General features: G+C 38.1%; 1 protein-coding gene across 5 annotated transcripts in view; it reads left to right on the top strand.

Annotated features, from left to right (window-relative positions):
- Positions 1–1,685: 1,685 nt before the first annotated feature.
- Positions 1,686–14,128, top strand: part of LOC129269797 (tyrosine--tRNA ligase, mitochondrial-like) — a 35,576-nt gene continuing 23,133 nt past the window's right edge. For 3 of the 5 annotated variants that reach the window (XR_010294765.1, XR_010294767.1, XR_010294764.1), the window contains exons 1-4: positions 1,687–1,773; positions 10,981–11,106; positions 13,245–13,392; positions 13,750–13,925. Coding sequence is in view for 1 of the 5 variants with exons in the window: in XM_064105220.1 (XP_063961290.1) it covers positions 1,739–1,773; positions 10,981–11,106; positions 13,245–13,392; positions 13,750–13,925 (485 nt within the window). In the remaining 4 variants the exon portion in view is untranslated. Of the gene's footprint in view, positions 1,774–10,980; positions 11,107–13,244; positions 13,393–13,749; positions 13,926–14,128 lie in introns of all 5 variants that reach the window. The other 2 variants (XR_010294766.1, XM_064105220.1) reach the window with 2 other exon arrangements.

Raw genomic sequence — 14,128 nt, 5'->3', positions numbered from 1 at the left:
TTTAGCTTCTGGTCTTTGCGCAGAGTATTATTATTTTTATTTCCTCCATTTTATCCTTTTTTGTGCGTTCACAATATACTTTTGAAAACAAGGTTCCAAATCACAATATAGTCCACTGAATTGGAGCTGATATAGGTACTAGAGACAAGAGAGACAGTTCCTTTTTATTTTAATTTATGAAACACCGAAAGCTTCGCGCTTCGCGCAGGAGGGTGAAACTCCCTCCCCCTGCACCCACCCACTAGGGAGTGCGCTTCGCGTGCTCTGTATGTGTTGGCACGCTTCGCGAGCATTTACCGCCCCCTTCAAATTGAAATCGGTTGGGAGTAGTGTTCATTAATTATCATACCTTAATTTTGAAATTGAATTAGCTACATTTATTCATAATTTGTGTTTCTTTAATCCTTCCTTCCTTTTAATGCAGCGATTGTAAAGCCTTCTTCTGGGCCTATTCATGCCCGAACTTTCTTTCTTTTTATTCTTTTTCTATATTCTTTCCTGTCATTTTGAAAGTAAAACAAATATATAATTCAACATTTCTCCTGAGCAAAATTAGCCACTCAAATGCGATCATCATAAACACTACAATCAGTATAGTGGCGTACGCAGGGAGGGGGGGGGGGGCGGGGGTTACAGGGGTTCAATCCCCCTTAAAATTTGTTGATACACAAACCAATTTGTTGAAGTACGAAATGACTAAAAATGTGTGGCGAAGGCCTTTTTTCTATTTGCCTGTTAATTTTTGTTGGGTATAAAACGACCTACAATAATTGGTGGTGAAGACTTTTTTTTTTTGGGGGGGTGTCAACATTTCATTCAGCAAGACCCCCCTTTAAAAAATCCTGCGTACGGTACGCTACTGGTATTCCTTTTTTTTGGGGGGGGGGTGTTGTTGCTTTTTATTATAATTTCTGTCACTTTTATAATTTTGGACAAAATGACGATCTTTTATTTCAGTTTTTCCTTTACATGTATAAACTGAAAAAAACTGTTTTACTAAGTAAACAATCGTAAACAGTTTATGTATTTAATTTTGTACAAAGTTTTGGAAATTATTAAACAGCAATGTTCAATTTTGATTATTGATTGCTTAAAAACTGCATTTTCATAAAGTTTACCAGACAATTGTTTTTTTTTCTAAATTCAGTAGGTTCATAATGGTTGACAATGTAGACCCTATTATATACAAGTTGAGGCTGGATAAAATTCTCCAAAGGAGTGGGCCGGGGTAAACGGTAAAGTCCTCGTCAGTCTCAAGTCAAGTCAATTTGACGGCATGGAATAGCTCTAGCATATGCCATCTCGGTTTCCATGAACATAGAATGGTGAACAGGACATAGAAACACTTCCAGACCTGAGACCTCTCTCTATCCAGCATGGCTGTCCTCAGTCTATGAATGATATGCCTGAGTCTTCCTTCTTTGAGTTCTTTCAAAACATTGATCCCGACTTCTCCCTCTTCTTGCTGTGCCTAGGCCCCCAGAGGATAAGTACTAATCGTTATTGATGATTTTATAAGACTAAATTATATCTATCAACATTTTGAAGAAACTTTCCTAATTAATTACCTATTCAATCGCGTTTTCCCCCGGGAATATGATCGAAGTGGAGGCAATCTAGTAGCTAATCGCGTTCTTCCAATCGTATTTCTTCAATAATTCTATTTGAGATTTTATCTTCCCATTCACCATACTGTAACAAATTATTCTGCGACTCGAGCTTGACCGTCACTGATAAAATGTCTTTTACGAGAGTTCCATTGACCATTAAGAGGTAAATATGATGATCTTGTGATCGAATAATTTGTCCTTTATTTAAGAATCTGAAATTAAACTGTAATAGTGTTTGAATATGTTCATGTTCGAAGAAAACATTTACTAAACAGTATACTGGCGCAGTCTGCAAAGTGTAGTCCCACACGTGCTTTTCTGTGTAACGTGAATGCGTATTGCCTCAGGCTCTAGCTCGAGCCACTCTAACTAAGTTACACTTATTTTCCATGCTTAGTATCAGTCTCAAATTGGTGATTTAGAGCCAACATGAAGTTCCTCAAACGTATAAATAATTCGCTGCCGATTTCAAAACATCGCATGCGCAAGGCTTGGCAAGGGTCTCGGCATTCGCCACTCACACCACTGTCACTCATTCAATGAACAAGGTTATGATATTATTATAACCTAGACCAAAAGCTTCGGTCTCTGTTAATGTGTTATGTTGGTTGTTCAGCTGAACTCCGTTGGCTTCACTCACCAAATACAGAGACCGAAGTTCTAGCGCGATCTGTACAGGGGACTCAATGGCCATATATATGTTTATGTACTTAAGATCGGATAAAACGGGGAAGTGAATTTGCGCGACAGCCGAGGTAAGTCACTGTTTTTGTTCCTTTTAACTTGATTTTTCTCCATTTTTGGGCAATTAATGCCAAGAGGGAATATTAATTTGCATTTTGGTCGCGTTAATTTTCAAAATTTTTATTCATTAAAGACAAAAATTGAAGAGCCCCGACGGGGGGATTTCGCATTGCAAGTCCCCTAATGGTGGCTGCACGCTAGCGAGCCGTCTGTGTACGAGGAGAATAAAAAATTTAAAAAAATGTTAAAAAACTCCTCGAAACAGACGGCTGCCAGCTGTCTAGATATAACCTTGTTCTCAGTTGTATCTCCATGTGTGGCAAAATAAGGATGGCAATGTTTGGCTTATTTTCTCTTTTTCTTTGGGACAAATTTTTTTTACACTGACAGTTTAAAATACACCCATTTGTCATACAACTTGGTCCTTAAGTAAATTTGATTCTTTAAATTATTTTTTTCTTAATTAAAAATAGAGATAAAAAAATGAAAATTTTCTTGCCATATTATTTTCCACCAATAGAGGGCGTACACAAAAATATGCCCAAAATTAACGTTTTTGAGCGCTCTAGTGAATACAAAAATTATTCCCAAGTTTCTAATGAAAAATAAATTGCAACTGTATTGAAATTAGTAATATTGGTCACAAAAGTGATATTTTAATCATTTTTTAAAGTGTGTGCTCTGTACAGCATTGGCATGCCATAGTCCAACCTGTAGATTCCCCACAGGCAGGGTGGTTGCAGTGAACAAGTGACTCACACTAATATGAGGTTCGTATATATATTATATACGAACCTCGTACACCGGACCGCTTTTGACCGTAGATTTCGAAGTAGTCGGCAAACATTGCTTCATTGCTGAAGTAATATTTGCCGAAACTCCTTCTCGCTACGCACCGGGGCTCTTTCCGGTAAGTAGCAATACATAACAAAATTATACATATGATATTTAACTCATTTCATTTAAAAAGAGCAAATTTCGCTTACCTCGGCCTAGCAAGTGACTTCGTTTGTCTCTTCTATGGAAATACAAGGAAGCCCGTTGGTGGCGCTATTAAATTTCACAACCTTGATTCAGCTCCTCGGTAATTTTATAACTGTGTCTAAATTCTTTGAATGCGCAATTCTTATGATTAATTTACTAATTATGGGCACCAATAAATAAAATACCTTCAAAAACATAATTCAGGATTACTATTGGCGATGATAACACTTTTGTTGCAATTAATTTAAAACGATGACTAATATAATTTTTTTTTTTTAAATACACATGCCTGGAACGAAACCAGCAGTACAAGCAGTATTAACGAACGTCACGGTATACCAAAGTCTATACAATGAAAAGATTGGACACTTCACGGACTTCGCGTAATGCCTTGCGTCGATTTGCGTGTAAAATAGTGTAGGTTCCTAATCTTTCCCTTGTCGTGTCTTTGATATGAATATAAATCGCGCGCCCTCTTTAGGCGAAAATTGATATCTACGCTGACCAAATTTTATCTCCGTGAAATCTTCACTAAAGATCAAGAAAATATCCATTTTTTTAAGAAAAAACTTCAAGGAGAAGTCACGGAAGGATCTAAATGATTCGGTAAGTGTCATAGCAGAATGTGAAATACCAGATTATTGGTGATATTTTATGTGGGCAAAAGCCCACTATCTTTTTGACTTGTTGTGTGTGTCGCGTGCATATGACTGATATTCCTTCGCACGCGAGAAGATATGAACATGTGAGGAACTTCATGTTGGCTCTAAATCACCAATTTTGAGACTGATAGAAGCATTGAAAAGAGTAGACAGCTGGCAGCCGTCTGTTTCGAGGATTTTTTTAACTTTTTTTTATTTTTTATTTCTCCTCGTACACAGACGGCTCGCTAGCGTGCAGCCACCATTAGGGGACTTGCAATGCAAAATCCCCCCGTCGGGGCTCTTCAATTTTTGTCTTTAATGAATCAAACTTTTGAAAATTAATGCGACCGAAATGCAAATTAATATTCCCTCTTGGCATTAATTGCCAAAAAACGGTGAAAAATCAAGTTAAAAGGAACAAAAACAGTGACTTACCTCGGCTGTCGCGCAAATTCACTTCCCCGTTTTATCCGATCTTAAGTACATAAACATATTGCCATTGAGTCCCCTGTACAGATCGCGCTAGAACTTCGGTCTCTGTATTTGGTGAGTGAAGCCAACGGAGTTCAGCTGAACAACCAACATAACAGAGACCAAAGCTTTTGGTCTATGAAAAGAGGTGAAACTTTATGTAAAGTAAGAATATTAGTTTTAATTTTTTTTTTTTTTTTAAAGATCGTGATGTTGCATGAATTTTATATTTTCCCCCCATAAAAAAAATCCCACCTTTGTCACTCGGAATATCAGAACGAGTTCATGGTCTCGAAGTTCGGGCAGGTGGAGCGCACTCACACGTATTGCGAGGTTAGTATACTAACCTCGCACCATGAACCGCATTTGGCAGTGGATTTCTAACTAGTGGGTCGCGCGTGCTGCGATCCCACTTTTGGTGTCCACGATCCACAACACACGACTTCTATGACTATGGCTTGATTCTTCTGTGCGTGGTGGCATGTACTAATGAACCCTTGGGTGGGTGGAGCGTAGTGTAGCGGTAGTGAAGTGGAGTGGAGCCTGCACCACTCACACAACATGCGAGGTTAGTATACTAACCTCGCACAACGCATGTGATTTCATAGTGCATTTTGACGTTTTCATTCATCACACGAATGTGAGGGACTAAAACACGCCAAACCTTTCAATATTTTTCCACTATGTTAATCTTGATCGTATCATTTAAGTTCATTGTAAAAAGGAATTGGAAATTATTTATAAAAGTGTTTTTATTGCTTACCTCCAAATCTCAACCACGATACTTCGTTCGATCCGTCCTTAGTCATCCTTCATACTGCGGTGGAAATTACGCAAACAACAATCGAAATGCGAATTTTTCCTATCGAACAGTCTAGATTCAAGTCGCCGGCGCATAATAGGAAATTGTACCAAAAATCAACAGGTTGCATGTCACGTATAATCGCTGATGGCGCTACATCATAAAATAACGCTGAACAGCGAAAAAAATGCGGAGCGCCTAGAACGCAACCAGCAGTACAGCTGATCTGACGTAAACGACGTAAACAAGCAAATTTATTAAATAATATCGCGCGCCCTCTCTGTGCGTATAGAGAGAACCAGCGAATCGGCGCCATGCCTGCTTCGACATCAAGAAAAATCATTGATATAAAGTACCAGAAAGACAGAGAGGAATTGAAATTGGCTTCATATCGTTTTGTAAGTTTCATATCCAAAGCTTATCTGATCTTAAATCCATATATATTGCTAATTTAAAATATATAGCCCGAAAGGCATTGCAAGTGCCGTGCAAGTGGTTATCCTGTGGACGGCGGCGGTAATGTACCCTTGGGTGGCCTGCACGAACTTCACTTGAGGTACTCAGTCTCAAGCGATGTTCATGCAGGCTCCACTTCACTACCCCTACACTACGCTCCACCTACCCGAACATTGAGCCCGTGAACTCGCCCTGATATTCCGAGTGACAAAGGTGGGATTTTATGGGGGGAAATATAAAATTCATGCAACATCACAATCTTTACAAACAATTAAAACTAATACTAGGGTGATTGTATTTGTAGGCAGCGTAGCTCAGTCAGTTAGAGCGCATGTTTCGGATAAGATCGTAGATCTAAAACGTGAGGGGTTTGAGTCCCGCTCATGCCGAAACGGTCTAAAGGCGACCACACACCTTACGATTGATCTGCGACTCAATTTTGGAATAAAACGTAGTAGAATTTGATGCCAATATTGAGACTTGAAATATCTTAATGTTTAATGTTCGAAATCATCGTACGAATACCCTATGTTCAAATCTGTGACTATGCTATCATCGTTCTTAGAATAAGAGCAAATTTAATATCTAGTCGTAATGACGTCATAGCAGTCGTACGATTGGCTACGATTTGAAACTAATTTGGCTTTTACTCCAAAATAAAGGCTTGCAATCTTTCAAAATGGTTATACTAGTATTCTTTCAATTAATATCAACCTCAAATAAAATGATATGTTCCATTCACATTTTCAGAAATTGAGCAAAATGCGATTTGTTCCAAAATCGGATCGCGAACAGTCGTAAGGTGTGCGGTGGCCTTAACAAAAAATCTGATGCAGCTATTATATAGCGTTGTGTGTTAGCGTGCCTCACCACTGTATTCAGTGCAGGTGTGAATGCAGTTGGAAAACACTCTGTCCATCGGGAAAGGATGCAAATGTTGGTCCTGTGTATAGGAGAGTCATTACCTATGCACGTTAAACTTAAAACCAATACACTATTCGTCAAAGAGTAGGGTGTTCACCCGGTGTATTGCACCTGCCGGTCCCGGAAAAATTCAGGTCAAGTCAATCTTGACGTTCATATGCCATAATAATCAATATAATGATTGTGGGCATTAGCGGAAAGACAAGACAAGACTGCGCACAGAGCAAATAATTTCACCCTTTTCACTGCATTCACACAGCCAAAAATGGTCATGGTTTTGAGGGAAAAATCAACGTTCAACGCATTTCTGACATATGATCCCGTTATCCAAATTTAATGATTTTGGTATCAAATTAAAGCGAATAAAATGCTCCAAATAGCCTACTCAGTTTACATTTGGTTATTACCATAATTTTGATGTGGCATTAAAAAAGGAAGTTCAAAGTCTCGTATCTTGTGATTAAAAGTACCATATTTTTGTAAACTAGCGGGTTTTTGTAGTATTGATAATGGCAAATCCAATGGAAAAACAAATTTTTCACCTTTCCCTAAGGATCAAGTGTCAGAATTGCTTTAAAAATACCCTTACCCCAACTACTCCAGAAAGCCCAATGCAAAACTGCATACAAAATATCTGCACTCTGTGTGTGGCCGTGTGTTTCAGCTGTGTGTGTGTTGTGACAAATTATACTACAGAGCCTATTGGGAGCATTTGGTGGAATTTCATTCGAAATTCATTTGATTATTACTCAAAAACCAATTCATGGATTACTATGAAATTTGGTAGATTTCTATTTTGCACTATTTTTATCAAGATCTGAAAAAATCAGACAGTTTAATGAAGTGGTTGATGAAATAGAAAAATTTGCGGTCTCCCTAATTTACACAAATTTTCACTTTATATAGGCCTATTGTTTTTTGCAAATTCTTATGTATTTCTTTGGGTTTTTTTACCTATTGTTTTTCATTGTAAATGAAGGAGGACACCAGAATAGAAGGGTGTGTGTTGGAAGCTCAAGAAAAAGGGAAAGGGATTGGAGCCTGCACCACTCACACAACATGCGAGGTTAGTATACTAACCTCGCACAACGCATGTGATTTCATAGTGCATTTTGACGTTTTCATTCATCACACGAATGTGAGGGACTAAAACACGCCAAACCTTTCAATATTTTTCCACTATGTTAATCTTGATCGTATCATTTAAGTTCATTGTAAAAAGGAATTGGAAATTATTTATAAAAGTGTTTTTATTGCTTACCTCCAAATCTCAACCACGATACTTCGTTCGATCCGTCCTTAGTCATCCTTCATACTGCGGTGGAAATTACGCAAACAACAATCAAAATGCGAATTTTTCCTATCGAACAGTCTAGATTCAAGTCGCCGGCGCATAATAGGAAATTGTACCAAAAATCAACAGGTTGCATGTCACGTATAATCGCTGATGGCGCTACATCATAAAATAACGCTGAACAGCGAAAAAAATGCGGAGCGCCTAGAACGCAACCAGCAGTACAGCTGATCTGACGTAAACGACGTAAACAAGCAAATTTATTAAATAATATCGCGCGCCCTCTCTGTGCGTATAGAGAGAACCAGCGAATCGGCGCCATGCCTGCTTCGACATCAAGAAAAATCATTGATATAAAGTACCAGAAAGACAGAGAGGAATTGAAATTGGCTTCATATCGTTTTGTAAGTTTCATATCCAAAGCTTATCTGATCTTAAATCCATATATATTGCTAATTTAAAATATATAGCCCGAAAGGCATTGCAAGTGCCGTGCAAGTGGTTATCCTGTGGACGGCGGCGGTAATGTACCCTTGGGTGGCCTGCACGAACTTCACTTGAGGTACTCAGTCTCAAGCGATGTTCATGCAGGCTCCACTTCACTACCCCTACACTACGCTCCACCTACCCGAACATTGAGCCCGTGAACTCGCCCTGATATTCCGAGTGACAAAGGTGGGATTTTATGGGGGGAAATATAAAATTCATGCAACATCACAATCTTTACAAACAATTAAAACTAATACTAGGGTGATTGTATTTGTAGGCAGCGTAGCTCAGTCAGTTAGAGCGCATGTTTCGGATAAGATCGTAGATCTAAAACGTGAGGGGTTTGAGTCCCGCTCATGCCGAAACGGTCTAAAGGCGACCACACACCTTACGATTGATCTGCGACTCAATTTTGGAATAAAACGTAGTAGAATTTGATGCCAATATTGAGACTTGAAATATCTTAATGTTTAATGTTCGAAATCATCGTACGAATACCCTATGTTCAAATCTGTGACTATGCTATCATCCTTCTTAGAATAAGAGCAAATTTAATATCTAGTCGTAATGACGTCATAGCAGTCGTACGATTGGCTACGATTTGAAACTAATTTGGCTTTTACTCCAAAATAAAGGCTTGCAATCTTTCAAAATGGTTATACTAGTATTCTTTCAATTAATATCAACCTCAAATAAAATGATATGTTCCATTCACATTTTCAGAAATTGAGCAAAATGCGATTTGTTCCAAAATCGGATCGCGAACAGTCGTAAGGTGTGCGGTGGCCTTAACAAAAAATCTGATGCAGCTATTATATAGCGTTGTGTGTTAGCGTGCCTCACCACTGTATTCAGTGCAGGTGTGAATGCAGTTGGAAAACACTCTGTCCATCGGGAAAGGATGCAAATGTTGGTCCTGTGTATAGGAGAGTCATTACCTATGCACGTTAAACTTAAAACCAATACACTATTCGTCAAAGAGTAGGGTGTTCACCCGGTGTATTGCACCTGCCGGTCCCGGAAAAATTCAGGTCAAGTCAATCTTGACGTTCATATGCCATAATAATCAATATAATGATTGTGGGCATTAGCGGAAAGACAAGACAAGACTGCGCACAGAGCAAATAATTTCACCCTTTTCACTGCATTCACACAGCCAAAAATGGTCATGGTTTTGAGGGAAAAATCAACGTTCAACGCATTTCTGACATATGATCCCGTTATCCAAATTTAATGATTTTGGTATCAAATTAAAGCGAATAAAATGCTCCAAATAGCCTACTCAGTTTACATTTGGTTATTACCATAATTTTGATGTGGCATTAAAAAAGGAAGTTCAAAGTCTCGTATCTTGTGATTAAAAGTACCATATTTTTGTAAACTAGCGGGTTTTTGTAGTATTGATAATGGCAAATCCAATGGAAAAACAAATTTTTCACCTTTCCCTAAGGATCAAGTGTCAGAATTGCTTTAAAAATACCCTTACCCCAACTACTCCAGAAAGCCCAATGCAAAACTGCATACAAAATATCTGCACTCTGTGTGTGGCCGTGTGTTTCAGCTGTGTGTGTGTTGTGACAAATTATACTACAGAGCCTATTGGGAGCATTTGGTGGAATTTCATTCGAAATTCATTTGATTATTACTCAAAAACCAATTCATGGATTACTATGAAATTTGGTAGATTTCTATTTTGCACTATTTTTATCAAGATCTGAAAAAATCAGACAGTTTAATGAAGTGGTTGATGAAATAGAAAAATTTGCGGTCTCCCTAATTTACACAAATTTTCACTTAATATAGGCCTATTGTTTTTTGCAAATTCTTATGTATTTCTTTGGGTTTTTTTACCTATTGTTTTTCATTGTTTTTTGGATGAACTTTGTCGGGGACTCTTTTGAGATCATAAATAGCATAAAATGAATCCATTTAGACCAGCAAAACTAAAAATAATCATACAATTATGATTTTTGATTGAAAACACAATTTGCATTGACTTTGTGCATGAACTCACATTCTTGAGCAATTTTCTGTCTGACATGCATTTACAAAATGTCGCGTAATTTTGGAAACATGTACCCAGGCGCCTCAAATTTGCTGTCAAAAGATACGCAAGACTTTAAAGTAAAAAAATCAGTGAGCGGCGCCGTCAAAAAATGTCGCACGGCGAAAATATTGTGCGAATCGTTGAGGGGGGGGCTCCCGGCCCACATAGAATCTGAGGGGAAAATGCTGAGGTTTGACCTCATAATCTTGATATTGATGTTTTACAGTGCAGGACATTTGGTCTGGTATAATGCACGAGGTTAGGGGAGGATGCTTTTGATTTAAGTCAAAAAGGATAGGTGGCATTCTTCAAGATTAGTTTTACATTCCTCTAGTTATTCACATTTGAACTGTTTGGAAGTACTTGAGAAGAGAAGAATAAGTGTTTATTGGACATGTAAAATAGATAAACATACACTCAGAACTCAGAAGATTTAAATTCATTGCCAGATGAATATGAAAGCAATCTTTTGTTGTTTCACTGACAATATTAATATCTTGTTTGTTTGATTACAGACTATTAACGAGACACGTCCAATTACAGCTTGTTATTCAGAATGGAAGACGGTCATACTGCACTCACAGTAATGTATTGACTCTCCACCAAAGAGGGGTCTTCAATGATGTATTCCCACCTCAAAGGTAATGTCATTTCAACGAGATTTGATTGTAAAGGCCTTGTCACATTGTTCCGCGCAAGCCTTGCGGGTGATTGCCTGCAGCTCACCCGCAAAAATGTTTTGAGTATGTTCAAAACTTTTCTGCGTGCAAATCAGACTTGCGCGCAAGATACTGTCAATGCGGCTGACCTGCGGGTGCAAAAATAGTTACCCGCAAGTCACTCGCAAGGCTGGCACGGAACGATGTGAGAAAGAATTAAATGCAAAGGGAGGAATGAGAAAACAGAATGAAGAGGTTCGTTAATATTTTAGTTCCATCCAGGCCAGGTTCAAATTGAATGGAAAGATTCTTTGTAAGATAGTGAACTACGTGTATGACAGTATTATATTCTTGATTTTGGGTTTTAAAAGTTGAAAAAATTAAATTTCTTGAATACCTTTGTCACCTTTTCTGTAAATGTTGCATATATTACATTTTTGTTCTTAGTTGGTCAACTGTTTTAAGTCTAGCTTTTTTAACTTTCAGAGCCTTGTTGCATAAACAATATTTACTGTGTTAATAATAATTTTCATAGTAACTCTGTCCCTGCCCATCAGCCACTGGAAATCAAAGGTTTATAGCATGGATGGTTAGGTTACCATTAACATTAATGCTAAGTCGTGTATGGACCTGTATTCATTTGGTCTATTGGCAGGTGGTCTAATTCTCATACAATCTTACACCATTAGTCCACTTCTGCTACATGTATCAATTTTGTCCAACCATCACTTGGTATTTATAAAGACTCAGGGGTGTTGCAAGAAAACATTTGCAATCAGTTGCAAATATTCTACTGCTATTTTACAATTGATAGAATTTCAACTCTAGCAAATCGGATTACACTGCTTGTTTCAGGAAGCATATTAGAAATCAGTTACAAATTTGCAATTAATTTCAAAACTTGTGACTGATTTAGGGGCTGAAAATAGACTTGTAATTGATCACAAGTTTCTTGCAATGCCCCATTAGTGTGATGTCCAGATGGTCTAGTTTCCACTTTGTTTACTATTATTAATCACTATGTCAAATGAAAATTTGGTTCATAAACATTTAATTTAATCATATCGACTGGTGTTTGGCCAAGTGGATATTTGATTAAGTGGGTAAAGAGTAACTGGAAATGGGATGAAATGATAGATGGGTCGAATGTCAGTTTGACTTAAGGGTTAGTAGACAAAATGGGTTTATTTCCAATTGATCTAATGCCAATACGACCATTACCAATTCGTCTATCATTTGGGTAACCATCAAGTCGTCCACTTTCTACTTGGTCTAAATGCCATTTCGTCCACTCACCATTTCGTCTACTTATCAGTCGGTCCAAAAGCCTTTTACTCCATATACCATTTAGTATAATTGGACGAAATGAATGAAATGAAAATAGGTATTAGACCAACTGGTTATGAGACGAAATGGTCTTGGACGAACTGGTGATTAGGCAAAGTGATTATTAGACCAAATGGTTATTGGACCAAATGGCTATTAGACAAAATGGCATTAGACTATTGGAAGGTAGAGATGGATGAGATGGCAATAGACGAATTGGCAGTTTACCAACAAACTGATGGTGTACATACTCTGATTAGACCTTGTCAGATGGAACTACATAAAAAGTAGACAAGATGGGTGTCTAAGTGGCAATTTAGGCGTTTCATGAAGCTGTCCTTAAAATTGTGCACAACTGTATGCATCAGCAACTTAGATACATAGCACAAGAATAGATCACCAGGGCCCCGTCTTACAAAGACTTACAATTAATCCAATCAATTGATACATGGAAATCAATCAATGTCATGATTTTTTTCGACAGGAAGTTTGCTCAATGTCCTCTGAAAACAAAGAGAAGCAAACTGAATTGTCAAGAAAACAGCGAATGTGTGAATGTACATCATTTCTAGAAAATATTTTGAACAAACATGTATTTTAGATGTTGACGTTGCCGACTTTCCATAGTTGCGATTGAATGGATCAATTACAACTCTTTGTAAGACGGGCCCCAGTTATGTGTTAAGTCATTTGCAACTTACAAACAGCTTTATGAAACAACCACCAGTTGATGCATCAGTGCCATAAAGTCCCTGAGTAATAAATGAATGTTTGTTTGAATTTGGTGTATACAGTGATGAGTTGCCGAAGCTTCTGATGTCCAGCCCCCAGTGCATCTACTGTGGAGTAGATCCTACTGCCGATAGTCTTCACATTGGTAATCTTCTTGCCCTTGTAGCTCTCATTCACTGCCAAAGAGCTGGACACCAGTGTGTAGCTTTGGTAAGCATTACATTATTGTATACTAACCCCATCTACTGGAGGGGGGGGGGGGATGTTGCATCCACAAATGTAATATCACTTTACCCACAAATGTAATAATTTCACCCACAAATGTAATAACGCCTTTTAAAAAGGGAATATTTAACACCCCTGGAAAATTCATGCAACAAATCTGTATTGTTAAAAGTTTCTGCCTCAATGTTTCACGATTTTAAATAAACTATTTAATCCATGTTGCGCAATACATTCTGAATTTGCACATGCAGATCATAAAGACCAAAACAAACATTTCAATGCATGCTACAAGGCCTATGTGTGTGATAATGATTTATGTGTTATTGCAATTATTGACATTAGATTGGTGGAGCCACAGCGTTGATTGGTGACCCCAGTGGGAAGTCTACAGAAAGGGAGGCCCTACATCCAGACCTAGTAGAAAGGAACGCCGAATCCATTCACCAGTCTCTTCAGAGAATCTTTACCAACCACGAGAGACTTCTCTGGAAACGTGATAAGACACTGCCAGATATCAGGTACTATGCAAATAATGAATATCAGTTAGGGTATAAGTAAGAATTGCATGCTCGAGGTGGAATCTGTGGAACAGTTCCAAACATGCCCAAGGCATTGCCTAGGTTGTTTGGACTGTTTCAAAGGTAAAAAGGGTTTGTAATTATTCCAAAGCCCACGCAACATAATGTGTATTTTACTACGTAAGCCTCCGATTGAGACTACA

This window comes from Lytechinus pictus, chromosome 10 (assembly GCF_037042905.1).
Source record: "Lytechinus pictus isolate F3 Inbred chromosome 10, Lp3.0, whole genome shotgun sequence".
Lineage (NCBI taxonomy): Eukaryota > Metazoa > Echinodermata > Echinoidea > Temnopleuroida > Toxopneustidae > Lytechinus > Lytechinus pictus.
Note: the sequence above shows the minus strand (reverse complement) of the source record. Positions and strands in the feature narration are given on the sequence as shown.